The following is a 23,975-nucleotide window of genomic DNA, read 5'->3' on the forward strand; positions in this document are numbered from 1 at the left end:
TTTAGCATTTCTTTAGGCTAAGTACCACGTGGATGAGATTGTGTCCTATTCAGCCACCACGTCTCAGGTGCACAAACCGTAAAACCAATTTACTGACCTCTGCGGGAAACACTTTGCTGTCCACGGTATGCTCGGAGCCCCAATCATTGTTCACTCCCCAGTGGAAATGGAATTGCTTTAGCCTGTAGGGGTTTTCCAGTGGTCCCCCACTTACCACTACGAACCAGCATAGAGAGAAGAAAAAAAAACAAATGATTATGAACAAACTGAATTTTCAATCATCTGTAAACGAAACACGATTTGTATATGGGTATAGAACACCTTTGCTTACACTTAAGTTATAGGCTGTGGCAACTTATCTGAATGAGAGTTTTTCTTTTGCAATGGTTCTGCACCCACTGCACCAGTTATAATGTTTAACCCCTTGAGGGCCAAATGCGGCATGGAGACTTGTGGCTATTAGTTATAGGGAACTTTACATTTCACAATAGGAGACAAAGTAATATCATCAAAACCATAATGGCAACTGTAGTGGTTATAGAGACAAATAGGCTGTGGGCACCTGAATCCCTCCTTTTCATGTTGAATTCACACTTCCAAATTTGTGATGTCAATTTCTGATTTGGAAAGCATTGATAGCTAGAGAATACCATTCAGTGTGATTGTTTTGTGGTTCTGGACCTTTTTAAGGTTTACCAAAACTATTTAAAAGGGACACTCCACTGCCCAAAAACAAAAACCACTGTAAGTGGATATATCCAGATTGGCATGATCTAACCCCAAAGAAAACATGCCTTTAACCCCTTAAGGACCAAACTTCTGGAATAAAAGGGAATTATTACATGTCACACATGTCATGTGTCCTTAAGGGGGTTAATAATGCATTTTGTGGATGGGGGGGGGGGGGGGGGGGGACCTAAAAACTGCTTGCAAAAGTTGCAGGTCTCTTGTCTGAAGTCCTTTTACACTCTCCCTTTCTAACCCTGCCCAGACTTTTTGTGTCTGTCCAATCACAGACTTGTCAATGCAGTTCAATGGGAATTGTCTGTCTATTGAGTTTACCTCCACTGAGCTAACCATCCAGGAAGTAACAGAACCAGTTGCATGATCCGCAAGCAGGGGGTGTAACAGATTAATTTATATATTAAAAAAAATAAACATAAGTATGCAGTCACCTAAAATTGCTAAACTTGTCCATCTCCTATGGATGGACTGCTGTAATGATGCTTGATGCATGTCAGATGGTCAAAGGACAATTATGCTTATTATCAGTACCATTATTTGACTTGTTACTACGCGCATGTACGCTGTTGTGGTGTATGTATGTGTTTCTGTACTCACCTGAACGTCAAAATAAAGAATTTACAAAATAAAAAAATAAAAAATAAATAAACATAATTTACAATGAATGTCTGTCACTAATGAATAAATGCATGAAAGACTGAGCACATGGCAGCTTATCAGAAGCATACTGTTAACAGAAGCTGTAATAAGAGATGAAGGAGCCGGCAGCAGCTGATAATAGGAGTGTTTTTGATAAGCGCCGGGTGAGCTGAAGTGCTTCTAGTAATGTCGTCCAAGTTTCTCTAAGCTGACAACACTAAATCCACCTAGTAAATACTGGTAACATGCATCACATGTTCTGCAAGCTATGATTCCATGCAGCAGCACTGGGTTAAATAAAATAAATCTTCAGGAAACTATGCTTTATAAAGCGCCAACGTCAATGAAACGTAACTCAAAGTACTAAAAATAAATGTATTGTTGTCAGACATGTCATCATGCAGCTATTCCCAAAGTACTAGCACTAGCGTTCCTCTGGCAGTGAATGTGTTAAGGTAGAATGATGTCAAAGTGTCCTTGGGAGGCAGGGGGATTGCATCATTAAGATAAAGGCAAAGTGATCACACATCACACACACAATATAAATACATGGAGCACGCGGTCACCCAGCTGCACGTGTGTTTGCTCATTGCATAACCATCGTACGTTAGATGGGAAGAGCTGATAAGGTGGGAAGCCCATCCCTTCCACTGAAACTGTACACGAGAAGAGTGCATGGACACAACTAAAGGTCAGATGCAACAGGAAAACACACCATAAAATAAGGTAGATGATGTACACAGAACAATTTTGGGTCAAAGTGGTAAAAGCAATCACCGTGGCAACCAAAGGAATGGTCATGCTGGCTGCACATCAGCATTAAGTCAACCAAGTTTCTTTTATTAACCGTTTGATTATTAATTAGATAGAATGAGTATTTTTAAGATTTTTCCTCCTTGGACCTCAACACCAACTATAAATAAAGTTAGAATGTTGGGTGTTCTTTACGGTCCTGTGACTCAAATCCCAAAAAAATTAATTAAATTAAATTACACTTCAACTTGAGCTTCTGGGGTGTCGTCATCCGAGTCCCTAACTCTAGGACCCTGAAATCAGCATAAAATTGTGCTGCAACACTTAGGTCAGATTTCGAATTAAACGTATTTCACCATCAAGTGGACCAGACAACATTTCAACCCTGTAAGGTTCTTTGTCAAGCCTTGAAGTGTAACACTGCTCATTTAGAAACCGTGTTAATTTTTATTGAAATTGGACTTTTTTTTTTTTAATTAAAAAAACAGGACAAAGCACTTCAGCAAGTTAAAGTTCACAGATTACTTAAATACATTTTTTCTCTTGTAATGTCATTTGTCTTCTACTATAAAGACAAGTGCTGATAGAACCTAATGGTCAACTTACCTTATGCACCAGCAATATATTGTAATTATGATATGGGATACACTAACAGTTTCATGCCTCCAGGGCAAAGTAAAGACTCACTATACATACTATGTTTCTTCATTGTATTGTAAAAATTCAATAAAAAAAAACAAAAAAAAAACAATGCATGTTTTTTTCTAAAATCCAAATTTCACATAATAGTTTTCTCAATGGCAAGATCATGTCAAGGCCAGTGTAAAGGCTTAAAGGGACACTCCAGGAGAGCTTTTTCATTTTGCAAAAAATACAGATTTCAATAGAAATTTACATTAATAAAATAACATAGTTACACCCTTTTAGATTTCAATTAGACAACAGGTCATGTTACTTCCTGGTTTGCTTAGCTCAGTTTAGGTAAACTCAAGAGGCAGCAATTGTGCAGAGCAAATGCCTTGTAAAGACTTTTCATTAAGAAAGTCTGTGATTGGACAGCCACAGGAAGTCTGGGCGGGGTTAGAAGGGGAGGGCTTGGAAAGGCAGCAGACAAAAGAACTGCAAGTTGTGCAAACTTTTTTTTTTTTAAGATTTACCCCCAATGAAAAAAATGCATAATTAAATGCAAGCATGTTTTCATTTGGTGTTGTATCTACTAAACAGTGATTTTTATTTATTTTGCATTGGGCTGTGGACTGTCCCTTTAATTACCAAGAACACTTCTGTTCAACATATTGGAGCTCCTCCAAAACATACAGTATCACAATAAAAATAAAAAATACCTTCATTTTCTTGTTTTACCCTAGCTTTGTAATTGACCTTTGCATTTGTTTTACCTCCAAAATGTCAGATTATGGAAGCTCAATTTGTTTCTCAATCATACTCACAACTGTGGAATGAGGCACCTGTGCTCAAGTAAGGAAATCCTGCCCTGTGGGAGGAGCTGTATCACCTTTTTTTATTACCTGATTTATCAGTACAATCATCAAATTCCACAAGGAAGGCGTATCCGTTATTCCAGATGTGAAGACATGTATTTGGGTCGTAGTGAGTTTTCACAGGCGCCAGGTCAGGATGAAAAATGCTATCCCGAACACGGATGTCAATTGGAGACTGCCGGGTACCACCAGGGATATCTAGTTGGCCTTTCCATAGAGGATGCACTGTGGGACATGGACACGGGTTAGCAAGAAAAATACATTATTCTGGCTCACTATAGCACCTCTCATAGTAAAGGTAAACCAATATCAGAGAATGGGGTAAAGTTAAACTATTCTTGAACTGATACATTGTTCTTATGGCTAGTAAACAGAGGGCAAGATTCTGCTTTGCAATCGATTAAAGAGCAATGAATGCAAACGGTTTGGAACAAGTTCCTCCCTAATGTACTGCAGCGTGTGCACACTGTAGGGAGAGCAGTCCTCCCTGAGAGGGAGTCTATCCGGACTGCGCATGCACAGTCCCCTATTCTGTCTACTACAAACCACAACCAGTTCATTAAACAGTGATCTGGGCTGTGTAATTTGACAGCAGCTGCAATGGTCAGATAGGGCTTAACATCATTCCAGAACAATACTATTTCACTTGTTATTCCAGATCGTTTAAATGTCTCATATGACCAGGATTTTCATTTTTTGAAGTTCTAGGGCAGCAGATCTTGCCAAGAGGGATTTATGCTTGTAGAGCTAGGCCTTTGTGGCATTCAACAAAATCCCCAAATCCCGAATCACATTTAAATAACTGGAGGTTTTTTAGTATCACTTCAATGGAAATTAAAGCGTAAGCTCACCTGCCACGTCAAGGCAAACCTCTTAGGTGAGTTCTACAATAACAATTCACCTTGCTGTCTTCAGCTAAAAGGCAAAATCTCTAGTGAGACAGAGTGGCATTTTTCCAAATCCCTACACACACCTATTAGCCCTTAAAAGGTCTCTATAATTACCAAAAACACTACAGCTTAAGCCTCTGCAGGTTTTTCAGTGTGTGCTTTGCTGCCTAGTCACACCTCTAGTAGCAGTCACTCAACTGGCCCCAGATGTGCTTCCTAGTCCAGTGCTGCACAGCACTGGCGTTCAGCGACTCCACGCTCTGCATGGAGTCACTGAACGTTCCCTATAGAGATGCATTGATTCATTGCATCTCTATACGGAGATGCCGATTGGCGCTGCACATGTGCAATAGCCTCCAAATTGCAAATAGCACTGGATTGGCTGAGATCATCAAGACTGATTATCTCAGCTGTGGAGGCGGGGGCCAACCCAAAATGGCATGGGAGAAAAGGCAAGTTTAAAACCTTTTCCAAGTGATCTGAGGTGGACCGGGAAGCTAAAGACTTCGTTTTATAATATAGGGTTAGGAATACAGGTTTTAATTCCTGACACTACAATTTTTCTTTAATAGGGTAATTATGGGGTGGATAGTAGCACTGTATAATTATTATTATTATTGGCATATATCTTGCGTAAACTAATTTCGTAGAACTTTATAATATTACGAAAGGGGGGGAAATTTACAATAAAATGAGACCAATAAACAATGACACAGGAACAATAGGTAAATGAGGGCCCTGCTCAATCAAGCTTACTGTAACACAGCTCTGTAATACAAAACTAAACCCTGCGCTAAAACTCCCACTACTCCCATGGATACAGTACACACTTGTGACATTCAGTCTGCTAAACAAAAGTATAGATCTATAGAAAGTTATACTTTATCCCATTTTATCTTAAACCTCTGCCAAATCAACCATTTCATTTTCATTTTCCCCACTAATATAGTTTGTGAAGGAAACTTCACGGACCATGTGTGTTTTACTACTGTAAAAACCCCGGACTTATACCCTGCCACTCTCCTGAGTACAGAAATATCCCCAATGTAGATACCTGCCAAACTGTGAAAAAAGTCAATTTCAGCTTCCACATTTTTAGATATATTTACATGGTAAATGTCAGCTTTGGGACAAAATAGAAGGTGCACCTTTGCCCCATGGCATACCATTTGTGAAAGAAATCAAACTGGGCAATTTAATGGGACATTTTTATTCTTTGCCATTTATTCACACGTTTCTGCTGAATTTAGTAGACAAATTTAATTTCTGATCTTTTTCACATACATATTGAAATTTAATGGTGAATTTCACAGGCTGTGTGACCAGCATCAAACTTTGATACCATTTTTAAACTGGCATAAACGGTCGATGCATAGGACTACTGTGATTGGCTGTTGAAGCGGTCCTATGGCATTTCAGACTGACTTTACAATCAAGGCTTCTAATTGCAAAATACATACCTTAATCACATCATGGACCGTTCTTAACCTAGCTTAGCCATAGCAATTGCTGTTGACGTCTGTCCCGGTGATCACTTGCCTTTGGCTACCTCCACATGGCTATTACTGTTATGCCTCACTAGAAAGGCATCAATAGTCCCACCTTGTCGATCCCAGCGAGATCCACAGTAACACTTTTAAACTGTAAGTGGAGCCTCTGTTCCCTGTAAGCTGACCCTCACAAATGGGTTAAAGATGAAAATTGAAAAGGGGACTTTGAAGATACGTTTATTTACTAAACTCGAATTGAAGATACATAGAATCAGAATTGCCAACTTGAGGACAAAATAACCAAGCTAAGATTTTAAGTTGCCAAAAGTGCTTTAAAAAAATAAAAATAAATATATAGGATCAACTGCATTTTGCGGTAGTTATAGGACAATATCTAGTTCTCGAACAGCGATTGTAGAATTTACAATGTAATAGCTCATGGTTTGATCATAAAATAGAAAAATAGATCAATAAAAGCATGTGGTAAACATACGGCTGAATTCCTGTTAAAGATAAGAACGCTGGCTCTTGTTTTGCCCATCTTGGTTTGTTTATAGAATAAGTTCCCATGTAAACCTGCTAGGGTGTTTGTCTTAATCTCTCCGATGAGCAATACGAGAGTTACACAATCACGGATTGCCAGGATAAGAAATTACAAGATAAAGGTGCAAGGATGCCACAAAAACATGTTATTGGCATGACAAAAGGGTTGTTCAAACTCCCTGAAGTGTTACCTGCAAAACAGATTCCCTCATTCCCCTCTATTTGTCCCTCATTCATTTAGATTGTAAGCCTGTTTGGTCAGGGATCTTCACTTACTGTTCCTGCGATTCAAAATCGATTTGTTAAAATGATGTTGGTCATATTTAATAATTATACAGCGCTGCAGAATATGTTGGCATCAACGTAATTGCAACGATGGTTAGAGGTGTCAAATGGTTACTATATTAGATTTGTAGAATCTTTCCAGTTTGCTATTTTGACTACATTCCACCTTCTGGCAGTTTGATACAATTCAGAGTATAGTAAATTAACCCCCACCATGTTTTTCAGTGTACAAGGAGTATGTGAATGGCTCAATGAAGCAAACTAGCACTGAAATGGTAGTAGATACTGGAATAGCCTACCCGTGGAAGTAGAAAAGGAAAAGTATAGGAAGTAAATGTGCAACATGTAGGGGGAAAATGCACAGACTGAGAATTCAAGACATATTGGCCATCTCCTGGGACATGCAGTCCTTCTCAGACACGTTTTGCATATGCAGGCCTACATGAGATCTGGTTTTGAAACATGATATCAGTGGATTCAAATACTTAAAAACTGTCACATAACCTATAATATGGCAGCCAACTGTAACCCGCCTTTGGAATTAGTTTGCAACAGGTTTATTGAAAGCAAACATGCCAGCACCATCATAGCACCTGCCATCTCTCTAGGGGGTGTAAACAAGTCATGTTTTTCATACAGCCATGGAGCAAAGATCTGCATGTACAATACTAAGCTAAATATCCCCTGACCTAGCATTTATCTTACTATTCAAAACTGGCTAACCTTTATCTTAGAGATATAGTGGGATGAATGTGACCTCATGGTCTCCTAGGTAAATGGCTGGCTGAGTATCATTGGGATTGCAGTCCACACAGCAGCAGAACTGCTAAACTGAAGTCACTTCCTCAATATTTGTCCTCATTCACCTTATCCTGTATACCTTCCTCCCAGACCTTATGCAATCTGATCCATTACAGTGATGCCCTGCACTATGTAGAATGCACATTATTTGGGTTATTTTCAATCTTTGGTTCATGGATTTTCTCCCTGAGGCATATAAATTATGCAGCAGCACCTTTCATACAATACCCACCAGTCTGTATTGGGGTTACAAACATAGGTGCACCTCCCCTGCAGGTAGCTGTTCACCTTGGGTAGATAGGTGCACCCCCTCTTTGGGTAGGTGGGTTCTCCCCCTGCAGGTAGGGGTTCACCTTGGGTAGACAGATGCCCTCCTCTTGGGTAGGTGTCCCCTTTGGGTAAGTAGGGATTCACCTTGGCTAGATAGGTGTCCCCTTCTCTTGGGTAGGTTGGTTCTCCCCTGGCACGTAGGGGTTCACCTTGGGTAGGTTGATTTCCACCCCTGCAGGTATGTGTATACCTTGGGTAGGTAGATGTCCCTCCCCTGCAGGTAGATGTCCCCCCCTGCAGGTAGGTGCCCCCACATGCAGGTAAGTGTATACCTTGGGTAAGTAGATGTCCCCCATGCAGGTATGTGTCCCCCATGCAGGTAGGTGAATACCTTGGGTAGGTAGATGTCCCCCCATGCAGGTAGGTGTATACCTTGGATAAGTAGATATCCCCCCCTGCAGGTATGTGTCCCCCCTGCAGGTAGGTGTATACCTTGGGTAGGTAGATGTCCCCCCCTGCAGGTAGGTGTATACCTTGGGTAGGTAGATGTCCCCCCCTGCAGGTAGGTGTCCCCCATGCAGGTAGGTGTCTACCTTGGGTAAGTAGATGTCCCCCCCCTGCAGGTAGGTGTATACCTTGGGTAAGTAGATGTCCCCCCCTGCAGGTAGGTGTATACCTTGGGTAGGTAGATGTCCCCCCCTGCAGGTAGGTGTCCCCCATGCAGGTAGGTGTCTACCTTGGGTAAGTAGATGTCCCCCCCTGCAGGTAGGTGTATACCTTGGGTAAGTAGATGTCCCCCCCCCCCCCCTGCAGGTAGGTGTATACCTTGGGTAAGTAGATGTCCCCCCCTGCAGGTAGGTGTATACCTTGGGTAAGTAGATGCCCCCCCCCCCTGCAGGTAGGTGTATACCTTGGGTAAGTAGATGTCCCCCCCCCCTGCAGGTAGGTGTATACCTTGGGTAAGTAGATGTCCCCCCCCTGCAGGTAGGTGTATAGCTTGGGTAAGTAAATGTCCCCCCCCCTGTAGGTAGGTGTATACCTTGGGTAAGTAGATGTCCCCCCCCCCTGCAGGTAGGTGTATACCTTGGGTAAGTAGATGCCCCCCCCCCTGCAGGTAGGTGTATACCTTGGGTAAGTAGATGTCCCCCCCCTGCAGGTAGGTGTATACCTTGGGTAAGTAGATGTCCCCCCCCTGCAGGTAGGTGTATACCTTGGGTAAGTAGATGTCCCCCCCCCTGCAGGTAGGTGTATACCTTGGGTAAGTAGATGTCCCCCCCCTGCAGGTAGGTGTATACCTTGGGCAAGTAGATGTCCCCCCCCTGCAGGTAGGTGTATACCTTGGGTAGGTAGACTCCCCCCCCCTGCAGGTAAGTGTATACATTGGGTAGGTAGACTCCTCCCCCCTGCAGGTAAGTGTATACCTTGGGTAGGTAGACTCCCCCCCCCCTGCAGGTAAGTGTATACATTGGGTAGGTAGACTCCTCCCCCCTGCAGGTAAGTGTATACCTTGGGTAGGTAGACTTCCCCCCCCTGCAGGTAAGTGTATACCTTGGGTATGACGTTCCCACCGCAGGTAAGTGCCCCCCATGTAGGTAGGTGTATACCTTGGATAAGTAGATATCCCCCCTGTAGGTATGTGTCCCCCATGCAGGTAAATGCGCCCCCCCCCCCCCATGCAGGTATGTGTCCTCCATGCAGGTAGGTGTATACCTTGAGTAGGTAGGTGTTCCCCATGCAGGTAGGTGTATACCTTGCGTAGGTAGGTGTATACCTTGGGTAAGTATATGTCCCCCCCCCTGCAGGTAGGTGTCCCCCATGCAGGTAGGTGTACCTTGGGTAAGTAGATGCCGCCCTCCCCGTGCAGGTAGGTTCCCCTTGCCCTCATTCCCAGCTGCCCCCACTCACAGTCCACGTTCCTCAGCTTGTAGGAGCAGGCAGTAATGTTGCAGTGCCTGGAGGGCACCCAGTGTGACGGGCTGAGCCTGGGGGCCCCTCTGACAGCCCTCTTAGAAGCCAGGAAAGGCCCCAGCAACCTCCTGCATCCCTGGATCACCATGGTAACAGCCCTCGGTCCCCCAGCTCCTCTCGCCCAAGTGATGTGGCCCCTGAGCTGTTCTACTCAATACATTATAACAACAATACCTAGCTCCGCCCCTCGCCAGGCCCCGCCCGGCGCTGGTCCAATCACAGCCAACCTTGAGTACGAGGCATGGAACGCACGCTTCCGGGTTCTGGCAACCTGCTTTCTTAATCAGCCAATCAGCAGCTGCCTTTTATTTCAACTCATTTAGGAGTTTCATGAGAGGCAAAATAAAAAAAATAACATTTCATAAAACTATTAATCACCTTACTTTGCAGCAACTCTCAGGGTATTGCCATAAATCTCCCCCCCCCTCCCCCACATTCCCAGCTGGACCCTTCATAGTTATACAGGGTTATTCAATAAAGTGAGAATTCAAAGTGAATTTCTAATTCAGAGTCAAAACAGCCGAACTAGGAAATGATCTAATTCAGGGTTCCCCAAACTCCAGCCCTCCTGATGTTGCTGAACTACAACTCCCATGATTGTCAGCCTATTTCATTCATAGAATCATGGGAGTTCTAGTTCAGCAACATCTGGAGCGCCGGAGTTTGGGGAAGCCTGATCTAAATCGTGCTATCAGTTCCACTACTCTGCCTTAATTCACTCATTATTATAAGTTTAGTAAATACCCCTATTATTGATATTAATGACAATATGTGCTTCAACTGCAAGTATAAGGTTATGTATTAACCAGTAAGCGTTCATATAATCTCGGAACCATGGTATATTTTGTGGAGTTTTTGCCAGAATATATATTTTTATTAAGGTGTGTATAGGTTAATAGCTTCAACCCGATACGTGATACAACCAGGGCCGGTGCAAGGATTTTTGGGTACATAGACGAAGATGCATTTTTCCGCCCCCCCTCCTCTAAAATTAACATCTTCACCTATGTGCCTCCTAACCAGCCCCTCCCTCTTCCCTGTCCCTTAGTGTTCCTCTCCCCTCCCCCCTCTTTTCCCTGTCCCTTGGTGTTTCTCTCCCCTCCCCTCTCTGTCCCTTGGTGCACCCCCCACCCTCTTAGCGGTCACACTCCCCTTCCTGGTGTGCCTCCTACCTGTCTTGTAGCGTTGCGGAGCATATCCTCTACAGGAGCTTCAGTTTTCTGTACCTGGCTGGACTGACAGAAAGTGCTCTCTCAGTGAGCACTTCCTGTCAGTCTGGCCGGGTACAGGAAACAGAAGCTCCTGTACTCCGCTCCGCCACACTACACTCAGTGGTGTATACACACTAACAGCCACACACACTCAATGACAAACACACAGACGTCACTGACAGACACAGACTCACTGATCTGACACACAGTCATTCACTGATTTGACAGCCACTCACAAACACACACTGATAGACACACTCACACTGACAAAAACACTCATACACTGACAGACACACACATTCATACAATCATTCACAGAGACACACACACACACACACTCACTCAGAAATGCAGAAACACACACACACACTTACAGACACACACTCACAGACAAACACATACACACACAGACACATACTCACACATACACACACACTCACAGACAAACACATACATATACACACACTCACACATACACACACTCACTCACAAACACATACACAGACACACACTCACAGGCAAACACATACACAGACACATACACACACTCACACTCACAGACAAACACACTCACAGGCAAACACATACACACACAGACACACACTCACACATACACACACATACACACAGACACACACTCACACATACACACTCACAGACAAACACATACACAGACACAAACACTCACAAACACATACACAGACACACACTCACACATACACTTTCAGACACATACAAATTATTAATAATATCCACCCAGCCTCCCTACCTGGAGAGCTGGCGTGGATCCGTCCCTGGGGTCCAGTGGGGCTGCTGGGCGGCGGGCGGCAGTGTTCTAAGGAGAGGCGGCGAGGGAGCTCTAACCTGTCTGCTCTGCTCCCTCGCGGGCTGTCTGCTGATGACGTCATAATCCGGCTCCCGCAGAATCAGCAAACGGCGCGCGAGGGAGCAGAGCAGACAGGTTAGAGCTCCCTCGCCGCCTCTCATTAGAACACTGCCGCCCGCCGGGGGTCCAGAAGGTGACCTGGCAGGAGGGAGCGCTTCCCTTCCTGCCGGTCACTGAAATCTGGCACCCCCAGAGCCGGTGCGCCCTAAGGCGGCCGCCTGTGCTGCCTTATGGACGCGCCGGCCCTGGATACAACCTGCTCAGCACAGTAGCAGATCCAGAGGGGCAACGGGGCAATTGCCCCCCCCCCCCCCCCAAGATTCTCCCCTGGCATTGTCCAAGTGCCAGCCCTGCAATGTGCCTGCGGACCGGGGAGGGAGATCAGTGATCTCCCTCCCCGGTCCGCAGGCACCGTGCTGGCAGCCGGCAGGGAGTGAGTAAAGAGAGGAGGACCGATCTCGCAAGAGTTAACTCTAGCTCTGCAGCTGCGGGCTAGAGTTCACTCTAACCACTGGGACCACCAGGGAATCACCACGGACCACCAGGGATCCAGAAATGTCCCACCTCCTTCCTCAGTAAAGTTAAGAAGGGAGGGTGGACATAAATGTATTAATTTTTATTAAATAAATAAACAAATGATTATAAAGCCTTCCTCCCCTCCTCCCCCCACCCCCTACACACACTGCCCCACAAACAAACACTGTCCCCCCATACACACACTGCCCCCCCAGACACACAGAACCCCCCCATACACACAGAACCCCCTCATACACACAGAACCCCCCCACACACACATTGCGCGCCCCCCCATACATACATTGCGCCCCAAACACACACATACTGAAACTCTCACACATACACTGCAACCCTGACATACACTGCCGCCCTCACACACTTCACCACACACACACACACCACTGCTCCTATGCTCTATATCCCAGCAGACATTTTGACAGGCTTCCCCAAACTCCGGCCCTCCAGATGTTGCTGAACTACAACTCCCATGATTTTCAGCCTATTTCATTCATAGAATCATGGGAGTTGTAGTTCAGCAACCTCTGGAGGGCCGGGGTTTGGGTAAGCCTGTTTTAAGATATACATTTGGGACTGGGGTGGGAAGTGTGTGACACTGCCACTGAATTGGTTGGTCCCAATGACGGGGTGGGGACACTGCCTTTTATGATAATCTCAGACCCACTTAGGGAGCATACAATAAACGTTGCCGTTTTCTATAGGTAAAGTTATAGATCATACTTTGGGAGTCTCATAGTAGAACGCATACTTCTCATAAAATCAGGATGCCGGTGGGACAGGTAATCTTTATGCCCCAAAAGGGCAGACCTGCCAGAAAAGGCCTGCCTATCATGTGAGGTCAGCCCACAAAGGGAAAACCCTGCAGTGAACATTGTTGCAGCTCTCCCTGCAAAGTTGTAATGTCCTGACATAGCATGAGGGCATCTAAGGTTGTGCTCACATTATGCTGGTTGGGACAGTTCCTGGTTTCCCCAAAAGCATGACACCAGGGGACTAAGTCGGGACAGGACCATCCTGCCAGAATTGCAACGGTTAAGAGATTATCCCATTATACCCTGTTATTTTTTCTTATCTTACTGGTTTGTATTCCTAAGGCTATAGTGACCCTTTAGATCTATTGACCCAAGTCCTAGTTTGTTCATTCTTAAAAGGCATAAGCGTACTGTAATTACACTGCAGGTTGGAATGCATGAAATAATGTGAATCGGTCCAATCCTTGCCAGAACAAAAAAACAAAACAAGAACCATAAAAACGCAAAGTGAACTTTCTTCTAAACAGAGTTACCACTTACCAGTGATAAATTGAAAACAAAAATTGCAAGATGTTGGCCAAATTAGGTTGGAAACATTCTCTAGCTGAGCTACAGTCACAATTTGTTTTATTTACATTTCACTGTTTAGGGAATAAATCCCATAGTTCTCTTTCCAGCACACCCAGAACTTTTTATTTTGCACATCCTCCATTTGCCCCCCCTTGATCCCTCTGAGTCTGTACATAATGTGCAGTTCTACTCTGAGTAGTCTGCCACATCAGATCTGCCAAGAAAAATCTAAAACCACACCCAGAATGGGGAAATAATAACTTCTGTGCCCAGCTGTGCTCTCCATGGCAACCTCTAAAGCAAACGCCAGGAAACACGCCCAATCCAGGGACAGGAACATGTTCAGAGCTCAGAGATGCACCTTTAGCTTGTGTGCCACTTGCAATGCCTGGCTTTAATTAGTCATTCTTCAGTAGGTTTGCTTTGTTTTCTTGCATAAAATAAATCTGGTCTGCACATAAAGCAAACAAACAAAAAGTTTTGGTGAATTAAGGAGCCCTGTCACTTTTGATCTTTTCCTAAATATTGAACCTTTACAAAAAAAAAAAAAAAGGAGCATTTGCAATTCCTTTGTGCACAGTTTGGTGAATAACGCTGTATGGACTTCTGGGAAATTGATAAGTGTAAAAGTAAAAGTAATGATCGATTAGCAATTCTCCCAATAATTTGTATTTATTGAATAATCCCCATATGTATACAAACTAACTGCAAAGGGGAAACCTGACGATTTAACATTTCTTTTTAAAGACAAGCACACAATGTACACTATTCCCCCGCGTATGAACACAGGGAGAGCCTAAAGGTAATTACAGCAGGTAAACAAATACCACAGCACTGTATTGTGGGTAATTTGTCCAATTGGATGAACTTTAACCCACTTCCTTTTACTCTAAATTCCATCACTTTAGAGTTTTTTTGTGAATATAGAATCTTTCCAGAAAAAAAACAAAAAACCCATGTAGATTGTGTTGGAGTTTATATACGTTTTGCAAAGCAGGAAGATACCATACAAAGCAGGGTCCAACTTCTCTTATAGACCAGCTTATTTTTTGGCAAAATTGGGCAAAGGGCAGGGCTTTGCCCATCTGGCCTGCATAGCTATGCTAAAGTTGAGGTTCTTTAAGTTTGGATTCCAATATTGTTGAATGGGTTAGGCCAGGGATAGGCAACCTTCGGCTCTCCAGATGTTGTGGACTACATCCCCCATAATACTCTTACACACATAATGCTGGCAAAGCATCATGGGAGGTGTAGTCCAAAACATCTGGAGAGCCGAAGGTTCCCCACCCCTGGGATAGGCAGTTGCTAAATGACAGGGAACAGAGGGTTGTAGTCAACGGAGTATATTCAAAGCAAGGTCTAGTTACCAATGAGGTGTCAAGGTTGAGCTTCCCAACACGCAAACTAAAGGACAAGAGAGGCAACCCCAGATAAACGTAATACCGGTCTTTAAAATGGCCGGGCTTAATGTGATAAGAAATATGAAATAGGAACATCAGACGAGCCAAGGTCAGGGTTAGAGCAGGAAGCGTAAATGGAAAACAAAGCCAAAGGTCAAGGAAGCCAGAGATAAGAATAACCAGAAGACAAGCCGAAGTCAGATACCAAGGAAACACAAGTTAACAGAACACACTCTCGGGCTATAAGAAACCACGACAGGGCAAGGAAGTGATGTAAGGAGGTATAAATAGGCCTGAGTGATCTCTGATAGGTTAGGGATAGAGTAGGTCAGATTATAAATAGAGTTTCTGTCCCCTTTAAGAAACGGCGCGCGCATGCGCACATGCCCCCGGACGCACGCGCGCACCTGAGTGTGTGAGGCCGGCTGGAGGACAGTACAGCCCGGCGGAGCAGGAAGGACGGCGGGAACGGAACGGCACGGGCCGCAAGGAGGTATGACATGGGGTACCTCAGGGATCAGTACTTTGACCCATTCTCTTTAATATTTTTATTAGTGATATTGCAGAAGTTCAAAATGGTAAGGCATGTGTTTTTGCTGACAATAATAAAATTTGCAACAGGGTTGATGTTCCAGGAGGGATAAGCCAAATGGCAAATGATATAGATAAATTAGAAAAATGGTCAGAGCTGTGGCAACTGACATTTAATGTGGATAAGTGCAAGGTAATGCATCTTGGACGTAAAAACCCAAGGGCAGAGTATAGGATATTTGATACCCTACTAACCTCAACATCTTCTGAGGAAAGGGATTTAGGAGTAATTATTTCTGATGACTTAAAGCTAGGAAGACAATGTAATAGAGCTGCAGGAAATGCTAGCAGAATGCTTGGTTGTATAGGGAGAGGTATTAGCAGTAAAAAAAGGGAAGTGCTCATGCTATTATACAGAACACTGGTGAGACCTCACTTGGAGTATTGTACGTAGTACTGGAGACCGTATCTCCAGAAGGATACCTTAGAGAGAGTTCAGAGAAGGGCTACTAAACTGGTTCATGGATTGCAGGATAAAACTTACCAGGGAAGGTTAAAGGATCTTAACATGCATAGCTTGGAGGAAAGACGAGACAGGGGGGATATGATAGAAACATTTAAATACATAAAGGGAATCAACACAGTAAAGGAGGAAACTATATTTAAAAGAAGAAAAACTACCACAACAAGAGGACATAGTCTTAAATTAAAATAATATCAGGAAGTATTACTTTACTGAGAGGGTAGTGGATGCATGGAATAGCCTTCCAGCTGAAGTGGTAGATGTTAACACAGTGAGGGGGTTTAAGCATGCGTGGGATAGGCATAAGGCTATCCTAACTATAAGATAAGGCCAGGGACTAATAAAAAGTATTTTGAAATATTGGGCAGACTAGATGGGCCGAATGGTTCTTATCTGCCGTCACATTCTATGTTTCTATGTTCCCAATCTCGTTAGAAATATGGGTTCTGTGAAGCTTTAGGCATTATTAAATGGCGGAGTGTCAACATTCCGTTCCGTTTTGTGCTGTATAGAAACTGCAAGATTCTATTGGTCGCTGAATCAACAGCGTCTTTAGAGGGACTCTATGCCTTAACCTTTTGCAAATGAAAGCACAATCTCAAACAAACATGAGCTGTTACATAATTATAAAGGAAATCCCAGACGTGTGTATGGTGATCCAGATGTGGGTTATGCAAGGCCAGAAATAATTAATACGGTGTCCTAGGGTTCTTGCGTCTCAATTACATTTTTCCACTTTATTTCCAACTCGCCGTGTCTTTGCCGCTTAGTGGAGAAATCTCAAGGTTAACATTTATCACCTTTGTCAAAAAAATAAAATACTGATTGGCACTGAAACAATTAGATCACATTTTAATTTTTTAGCAACATTTTCAACAAATATTTACAATATTTTTTATTATGACGCAAACTTATTTTTACAACTTTCTCCCCGCATCAATGAAGTGACCCACTGGAATGGAATAGAATATATTTATCTTGAGCTTTTTTATCACTTTGAATGCATTGTTTATTTATAAAAAGAAAAGTTCTGTTCGGTCTATAATAAGTAATAGTGGTACTTTTTCCAAAAGTAACGTTCGGTAAACAGAGTGAGTCATAGAACCCTGTGAATGAGTCAGAGCGGATACCACAATATTGACTGTTCAAATTTATGGAAAATAAAACTGTTACTAAAAGGAAATTCACATTTCAAAATGCAGTAGGCATTATTAACTCCTTAGAATGAGCTATAACGGAAAATGGCAGACGGCGGCCCGGGTCTCTGCTCGCTCCCAGTCCTGTTGGCCAGGTGGGGCAGAATATGTCCGAGCTATATGAATGATAATTACCTTGTAATCTTGTATTAACCCTCCCCCCCCCCCCCCCCATGAGACAGGGATTCATTGTTCACCCATGTAGGGGGTACAGATATTTGAAGACTATATCCATGATGTATTTCAATAAAAACACTAAATACACTGGAACAAATTAAGATCTATAGAAATTTAAAATGATTTGAGGACAGAAAATCTATTATGTAGTTGAGAAAAACAAAAAAACTTCTAAATGCATGCGCTATCCGGCTATATCCTTATCTTTGGTAGTGGGACACATCTTAATACACATATCTTACATCAGGCCTTGGGGTCGGCAGATCCACCATGTATTCCTGGACCCATCATTCTTCATGTAATTGAAAGAGTCGGCCAATATAGTCTGTTACGTGCAAGAGATTTCACTGTGCTCATCGCAGGCATATACTGAGTGCACTAGAGAAGTATCGATTGTATTAAACAGGTAGATATAAAGCTTGAATGAATTGGAACCTCGGTCACCAGGAGAACCCATTTTACCACTCGCCACCCATAATGATTGTGTCCTGCAGATATACGTGAAAAGGAAGCCCATTCAGAGCCAGCAGGCCTCCATAAAGCCAATGAGTGAGTAATATATTTTGCCTCCAGCTCTGTCTGTCTACAATTGCTACAATATATAGTGTTATATAATGTTGCAACATCTAGCGGGGACCCAGTATTGAGGGTGCAGTCCAGGATATACTGCATTGGGGCTGAGTACACACGTGACAGGCAATTGCATCATTGATTAAAGAGTCTTAGTAACAATGATCACAAGTCTTTGCTCCATGCATGCGCACATCATTGCAGTCACAGCTCACCACAAGAGCGTTAATGTTCTGTCTACTTAGTCCTACAGCTAACCAATAGGTCTGCGAGGTGTGAAAGACTAAATAAAATGCAGAAATGCTGTATTTATCGTTATACTGGATGTGAGTGCCTCCATCTCAGCTTCCTGTCATTCATTGTTCTAAGCTCTACCCTTGCCAGGTATGGAACATAGTAAGTGGAAGAGAAAACCGGAGCAATGTTAGTTTCTCCTCCAGTGTATCGTGTGCCCTGGCTGAAACCCAGTCTCAAACTTGGTTTATAAAACTATTTTCAAGTAGTTTTCCCCTTAGACAGTGTGATCATAGCAATAAAGCCAATCATTTGAGTCTTAGTAGGTAGCCACGTGAAACACCAACATGAAAAGGCTAGTGACAGAAGACACTATTGATGATCCATGGGAAAATGCAATCTCTTGTGAGCTAATGGTCGATTCTAATTTAATGTCAAGAGACAAACACGATAAGCATCCTCAGACTACCTGCACCCACGCATGAATCCAAGCATTGTTATTGGGAAACACTTTATAAAGGTGTGGCAGTTTATTTGGCTGGGTGAGCATGGTGTAGATCACAAAACAGAATTAGGTTTCTAAAAATACAGGCAAAATGTTATTGTAAACCAACCTGGAAGAAAAGGAAAAACAAGGAAACTACCGGGAAACATTAGAAGTTGGACTCCAGTTGGATTCTGTGAGTGGCACAGTCACTAATCCCATCCTGACCCACTGAGACTGTGCCAATAATTTGTAGAATTTGTTTTTAAAAATTGTTTATTAAGGAGTCCAAGAAAGAAAGGAATCTTGACAGTTGGTGAGGGAAATCTAATAAAATAACTGCTGATTTCCTGATATAGAACAGAACTTTTCTGTATAGTTTTCAAAAGATGAGAAACTAGACATTTCGCCATCACTCAACAATATGCTGGTCAAATATCACCCCCCTCCTCCCCCAGATCCCAAAGAAGTTCTCGTTCACAGCGTGCCTTTATTTAGACCCCCTATTTATAATTCCACCCATTGTACTACACTACGGAATCTGATGGCGCTATATAAATAATACAATAATAATAATGAACATTAACCCCTCCAGGTCCAGGCGTACGCAAATTCCTTAGTGCAAAAATATATATATCCATTCTAACGAGGTTTAAGTGTCCATAATGATTTGGTGGTAAATTAAATGGATTATATATTTTCTATCAAAAAAGTATTATTCCAAACGGATCAAAATATTGAACTTGCATTTAGAGTTATCAGATGCATTGCCGGAAGCATAGATCACTTTCTCTGACTGGTGGGTGGTACATGAAAAGACATGCCCTATTGTGTTTAGAATTCACATCCCGTGGGGACAAAATAAATAAACTATTTAATGGATCTTCTTTGGGAATCCTTCTCTCTCAATGAGGACGGATCAGCATGTGTCAAGTGTTGCAAGTTAAATTTTTTCGTTTTTGCTGTTGAAACATTTGTATTCTTAATAGCTTAACTGGCCAAGCAAAATATCATTCCTTGCACAGATAGAAGGCTTTTATCAAAGTGATGTTAAAAAAAAAAAATCAAGAAAAAAAAAAAAAAGAAGAAGAAGAGTAGAATTATTTTTATAATACCAAAACTAATATTAATGTATTATACATTTCCTAAGTACGTGGGTTAATCTCATAATGCAGGCATCAGGTTGCAATGCCAGGCTGGGAGTACATTGGCAATTTGGCATTGTGGCAGGCTTATGCAACGTATGATCATATACTGTAACTAATTTTTGGTCTCGGTGGGGGTTTTTAAACGTTAATATTACACACTATGCGTTTTGATATTTGCAGTCTAGTAATGGGTGAGTGCACTGGATATGGTGTGTTTCATGAATTGGCCCCAGTGGCACTCTTCATGTATACAAGTTCAGGTGAGTGCAACCTCCTTGGTTTGATATATATCTCAAATTGGGCTGTGGTTGTTATGGTGCGTAGTGTATCCCTTTTAAACAAGTGGGATACAATACTGAAATGTTGTTTGGACCATAACAAGTAATCACATAGTGTTCATTGGATACTGAAATGATCCTCAGCAGCTGATACATGAAGCTTTGGAGATCTGGAATAGATTGCTTCCCAGATCCACGGTGTATTGTTTTTTGGGAGATTTCAAATTTCGTCATGATGGGGTCTGCATGGGGTTTATGGTATTTATGCGAAATAAAAAATGGAAACTCTTAATCCACGAGAAGATACCAAGCGGTTATTGTCTAAACACCAAATTAATAGGAATTGAACATCAAACTGCAATATTAAGGAATACAGTGTGGATTTCTGCAACTCTATAGTCACAATGTTCCTATTTAGCCTAATTTTGTATCTGCACATCTGTCAGTGGTCACTTACACACATCCCTATTTACAGTTTGAGAAAAGCCAAAATAAAACCAGGATAAAGAGCCCTTTACCAAAACACAGTGTCCTGACTCCAATTGTCACTATTGACCCCCCCCCAAAAAATATATATAAAGAGGGTAATTAAAGGGGTACTTACAGTTTGCATTTGTATTTTGCAGAGAGCATGTTGCCAAGCTGCAGTGTCTGGCATGGAGCCCAGTCTGATTGAAGAGGAGATTTTTCCCAATCTGCTTGGTGACAGCTAACAGGGACTTCACCCTCATTATCTGAATGATGTCCCCTCTAATTGATAACTGGTTTGCTTGCTGTCAAGGGATGCCAAGTGCCTGTCAGGCAGAGACTTATTGACCTGTCTTTTATATAAGCTCAGATGCTCTCTGCATGTCTTTTTTCAGAATACTTAATATTCCACCCAAGTCTCCTGATTGGCTGCAAGTTACTGTGGGGCTGGGCCAGCTCCCATGGCTTGCACTGGGTATACAAACAAAGCAATTGAAAGGCTGCTACTAGAGCAAATGGGATTGTTTTTACTGCACACCTGCCAACAGTCCCAAATTTCTAGATTCAGTCCCTAATTGATATTTTATCTCTAAGTACCACGCTATCTTGGAATTTGTCTGAGATTTCAATTAGGTTTTACTTTTTATGGGGTAAAAAGGCTATTGCTTTAGAATGCATGACTAATATTGCATGCTTATCGCATCTTGGATGAATTTATAGTGTACTTTGGTCTTTTTTGTTTTATGTTCTGCATGAAGTTTTTTGTTGTTTTTTTAAATTTTTTTTAATTCTATTAATTATTATTTGATGGCACACGAAAAAACACAAAAATCTGCCTGTTCTGTTTGCCCATTTCCTACGTGAAGGCCCAGGCTTAATGCAGTGCGTAAGACTTTTTTTTTTATAACTCTATTTGTATCTGTCACCGCTGCTGTAAAATCATTCTATTCATAAACAAAAATGCTGCTACATTTAGTTAGCTACTTTCTCTTAGATTGTGTTACCAGGAACAACAATGAATTTTATTTTATCTGCAACATGCAAACAATACAGTCTTATAAGAAAGTTGCACGTTTAACACACACAGAATATAGATAAAAGTTAGCCGTTATTACCGTTTTAGTGTGATCATCATTGAGCAGAGCCCTCAACCCCTCTGTTTCTGTACGTCCAGTTGTCTGGTTACAATTACGTGTCTGTTAGTCCACCCATTGTACAGCGCTACGGAATTTGCTGGTGCTATATAAATAACAAAATAATAATAAACCGATAGAATCCTCATAGATAATGCAATAATTAAAGGCCGCATTACCTGCTCCTTTTGTGACGCTGGCGACGTGTCCGGGATGAAGGTATTGTTTCACTAAATGCAAGACCATATCTATGGAGGCTCCTGTGGCCTCATGAAATCCTCCATAGACGTTAGTGTTGTACTCTTGTGCATGCGTTAATGCACAGCACTGACATGGGCTCCCAGTGGACGAAGAGCCATGAGCTGAGGAAAGAAGATGACAGAACTCACTGGCGATTGGATCAGCCACATAAAACTTACCCCATGCTGCACATCCGGACCTCTATCAAATCACCAATGTCACAGTTCGGCTATTTTAACCTATATATTTTTTTACTTTTCAGTTTGCTACAGTTTGGAGTTTAGCGATTAAACCCGAGTGAACGCCTTTATTCCAGGGTTTGCACGTTAAACTGCATTATTAACGGAGTGGTAACATTTATACCAAAACAAATGAATGGGGAAAAAGCTGGAACATATTCGGAAGTTATATTCCAGAATTCTTTGGCTAAATTTTAGAAATTAATTTTTAGCTCAATGTATAGTAAAAAAAACAAAAAACCTTCTGTCATTCATTCAATTATAATTATTGTTATTATTCGTTCTGGTTTCTGTACCTGATTTTCTACGTGCGCAATGGTTTTAGCCTTTTACACGTATACCTGCCTGCCAGCGCTTCTAAATACTCTTACATTCCACATGTCTTCTCTGACCTCTGACTCCAGCATCAAACAAATATATTCTTCTAAATCTGTTCTCAGATCCACCTATCACTCACTGATCAGAGGAAATAGGATCAAATATTATACAAATTATGTGATATGTAATGAGGGATATTTGTAAAATTTGCCCCAGAAGAAATGATAGAAGCTGATTTATAAAAGTGGAGCAGTTGCCTTGGAAACTAATGAATTGTACCATGGTGAATGTATCACATTTAGAACTGTGCCTCACGTTTTTTGGTTATTGACATATTTATGAATATTCCCTTATCTGAGGCCACTTGTCAAAAACAAAACTAAAGGCAATACAACATGTAGATGCTGCAGAACATCTTTGAAATTAGAGCTGTCAATCACACAACAAGCTGAGCGCATTGATAGTCACTACATCCTTACAGGTGGATTGCTGCTGAGTTGAGATAAAGGTCTCATGTTCCTCAGGTGACCCAACTTGTGAGGGCATTGCAGAATGTTATCAAAGTAGAATAACAGGGTTATTCAGCAATGTGAGAATTGTCAGTAATTCGAAATACATTTTTCAATTTTGGACCAAAAGAGACAAATTGAAATCGTTGAATTTTCAAATGCAGTTGCTCAGGCCTAAATTTTCAAATTCATTTAGTTTTACCGACAATTCAGTGTTTGATGAATAAACTCCAGATTTGTTTGTCTGTTGTTTAATTGTCATCCCCTATCTGCCTGTTGGGAACATGTCAATAAAACAGGACAAGGAGTAATAATTAAACCTAATTCTATTTAGTAATGTCCAAATTTCAACTCTGGAAAATAACTGGAATAGGTTAGCACATCTGATAACAGAACCGTAGCAGGGTTATTCACTGAAATCAACTTCAAATCTAATGCCAAGAAAGTCAAACTAGAAACTGAATTGACTTAGGAGAATTTTTCTAATTAAACAATTTTGGCTTAAATCTTGAAATTCACTTTGAATTCCTGGCAATTCTCACTTTAGTTCTATGACGTCGCTAGAGTAGGGGAAGGGGGGCAATAGCCCTCTACACTATTCTTTACCACCACCACCCTCCACGGGAGGAGGGCCTGATGTTACCTAAACAAGGCAGGTGAGAGAGGCTCTCCCTGCATAGCTCCTTTGTATG

General features: G+C 42.2%; 1 protein-coding gene across 2 annotated transcripts in view; it reads right to left on the reverse strand.

The window, feature by feature from the left end:
- Positions 1 to 21,209, reverse strand: part of CA5A (carbonic anhydrase 5A) — a 28,367-nt gene extending 7,158 nt beyond the window's left edge. Inside the window, exons 1-3 of one of the 2 annotated variants that reach the window (XM_063438259.1) lie at positions 20,981 to 21,209; positions 3,663 to 3,860; positions 98 to 216 (exon numbers count right to left, since the gene is read on the reverse strand). In XM_063438259.1, coding sequence (XP_063294329.1) covers positions 98 to 216; positions 3,663 to 3,860; positions 20,981 to 21,107 — 444 coding nt within the window. In that variant the 5' untranslated portion in view covers positions 21,108 to 21,209. Of the gene's footprint in view, positions 1 to 97; positions 217 to 3,662; positions 3,861 to 9,819; positions 10,074 to 20,980 lie in introns of those variants that run through there. The other variant, XM_063438258.1, reaches the window with a different exon arrangement.
- Between the last annotated feature and the right edge of the window lie 2,766 nt (positions 21,210 to 23,975).

Source organism: Pelobates fuscus, chromosome 12 (genome assembly GCF_036172605.1).
Source record: "Pelobates fuscus isolate aPelFus1 chromosome 12, aPelFus1.pri, whole genome shotgun sequence".
Taxonomy (NCBI): Eukaryota; Metazoa; Chordata; class Amphibia; order Anura; family Pelobatidae; genus Pelobates; species Pelobates fuscus.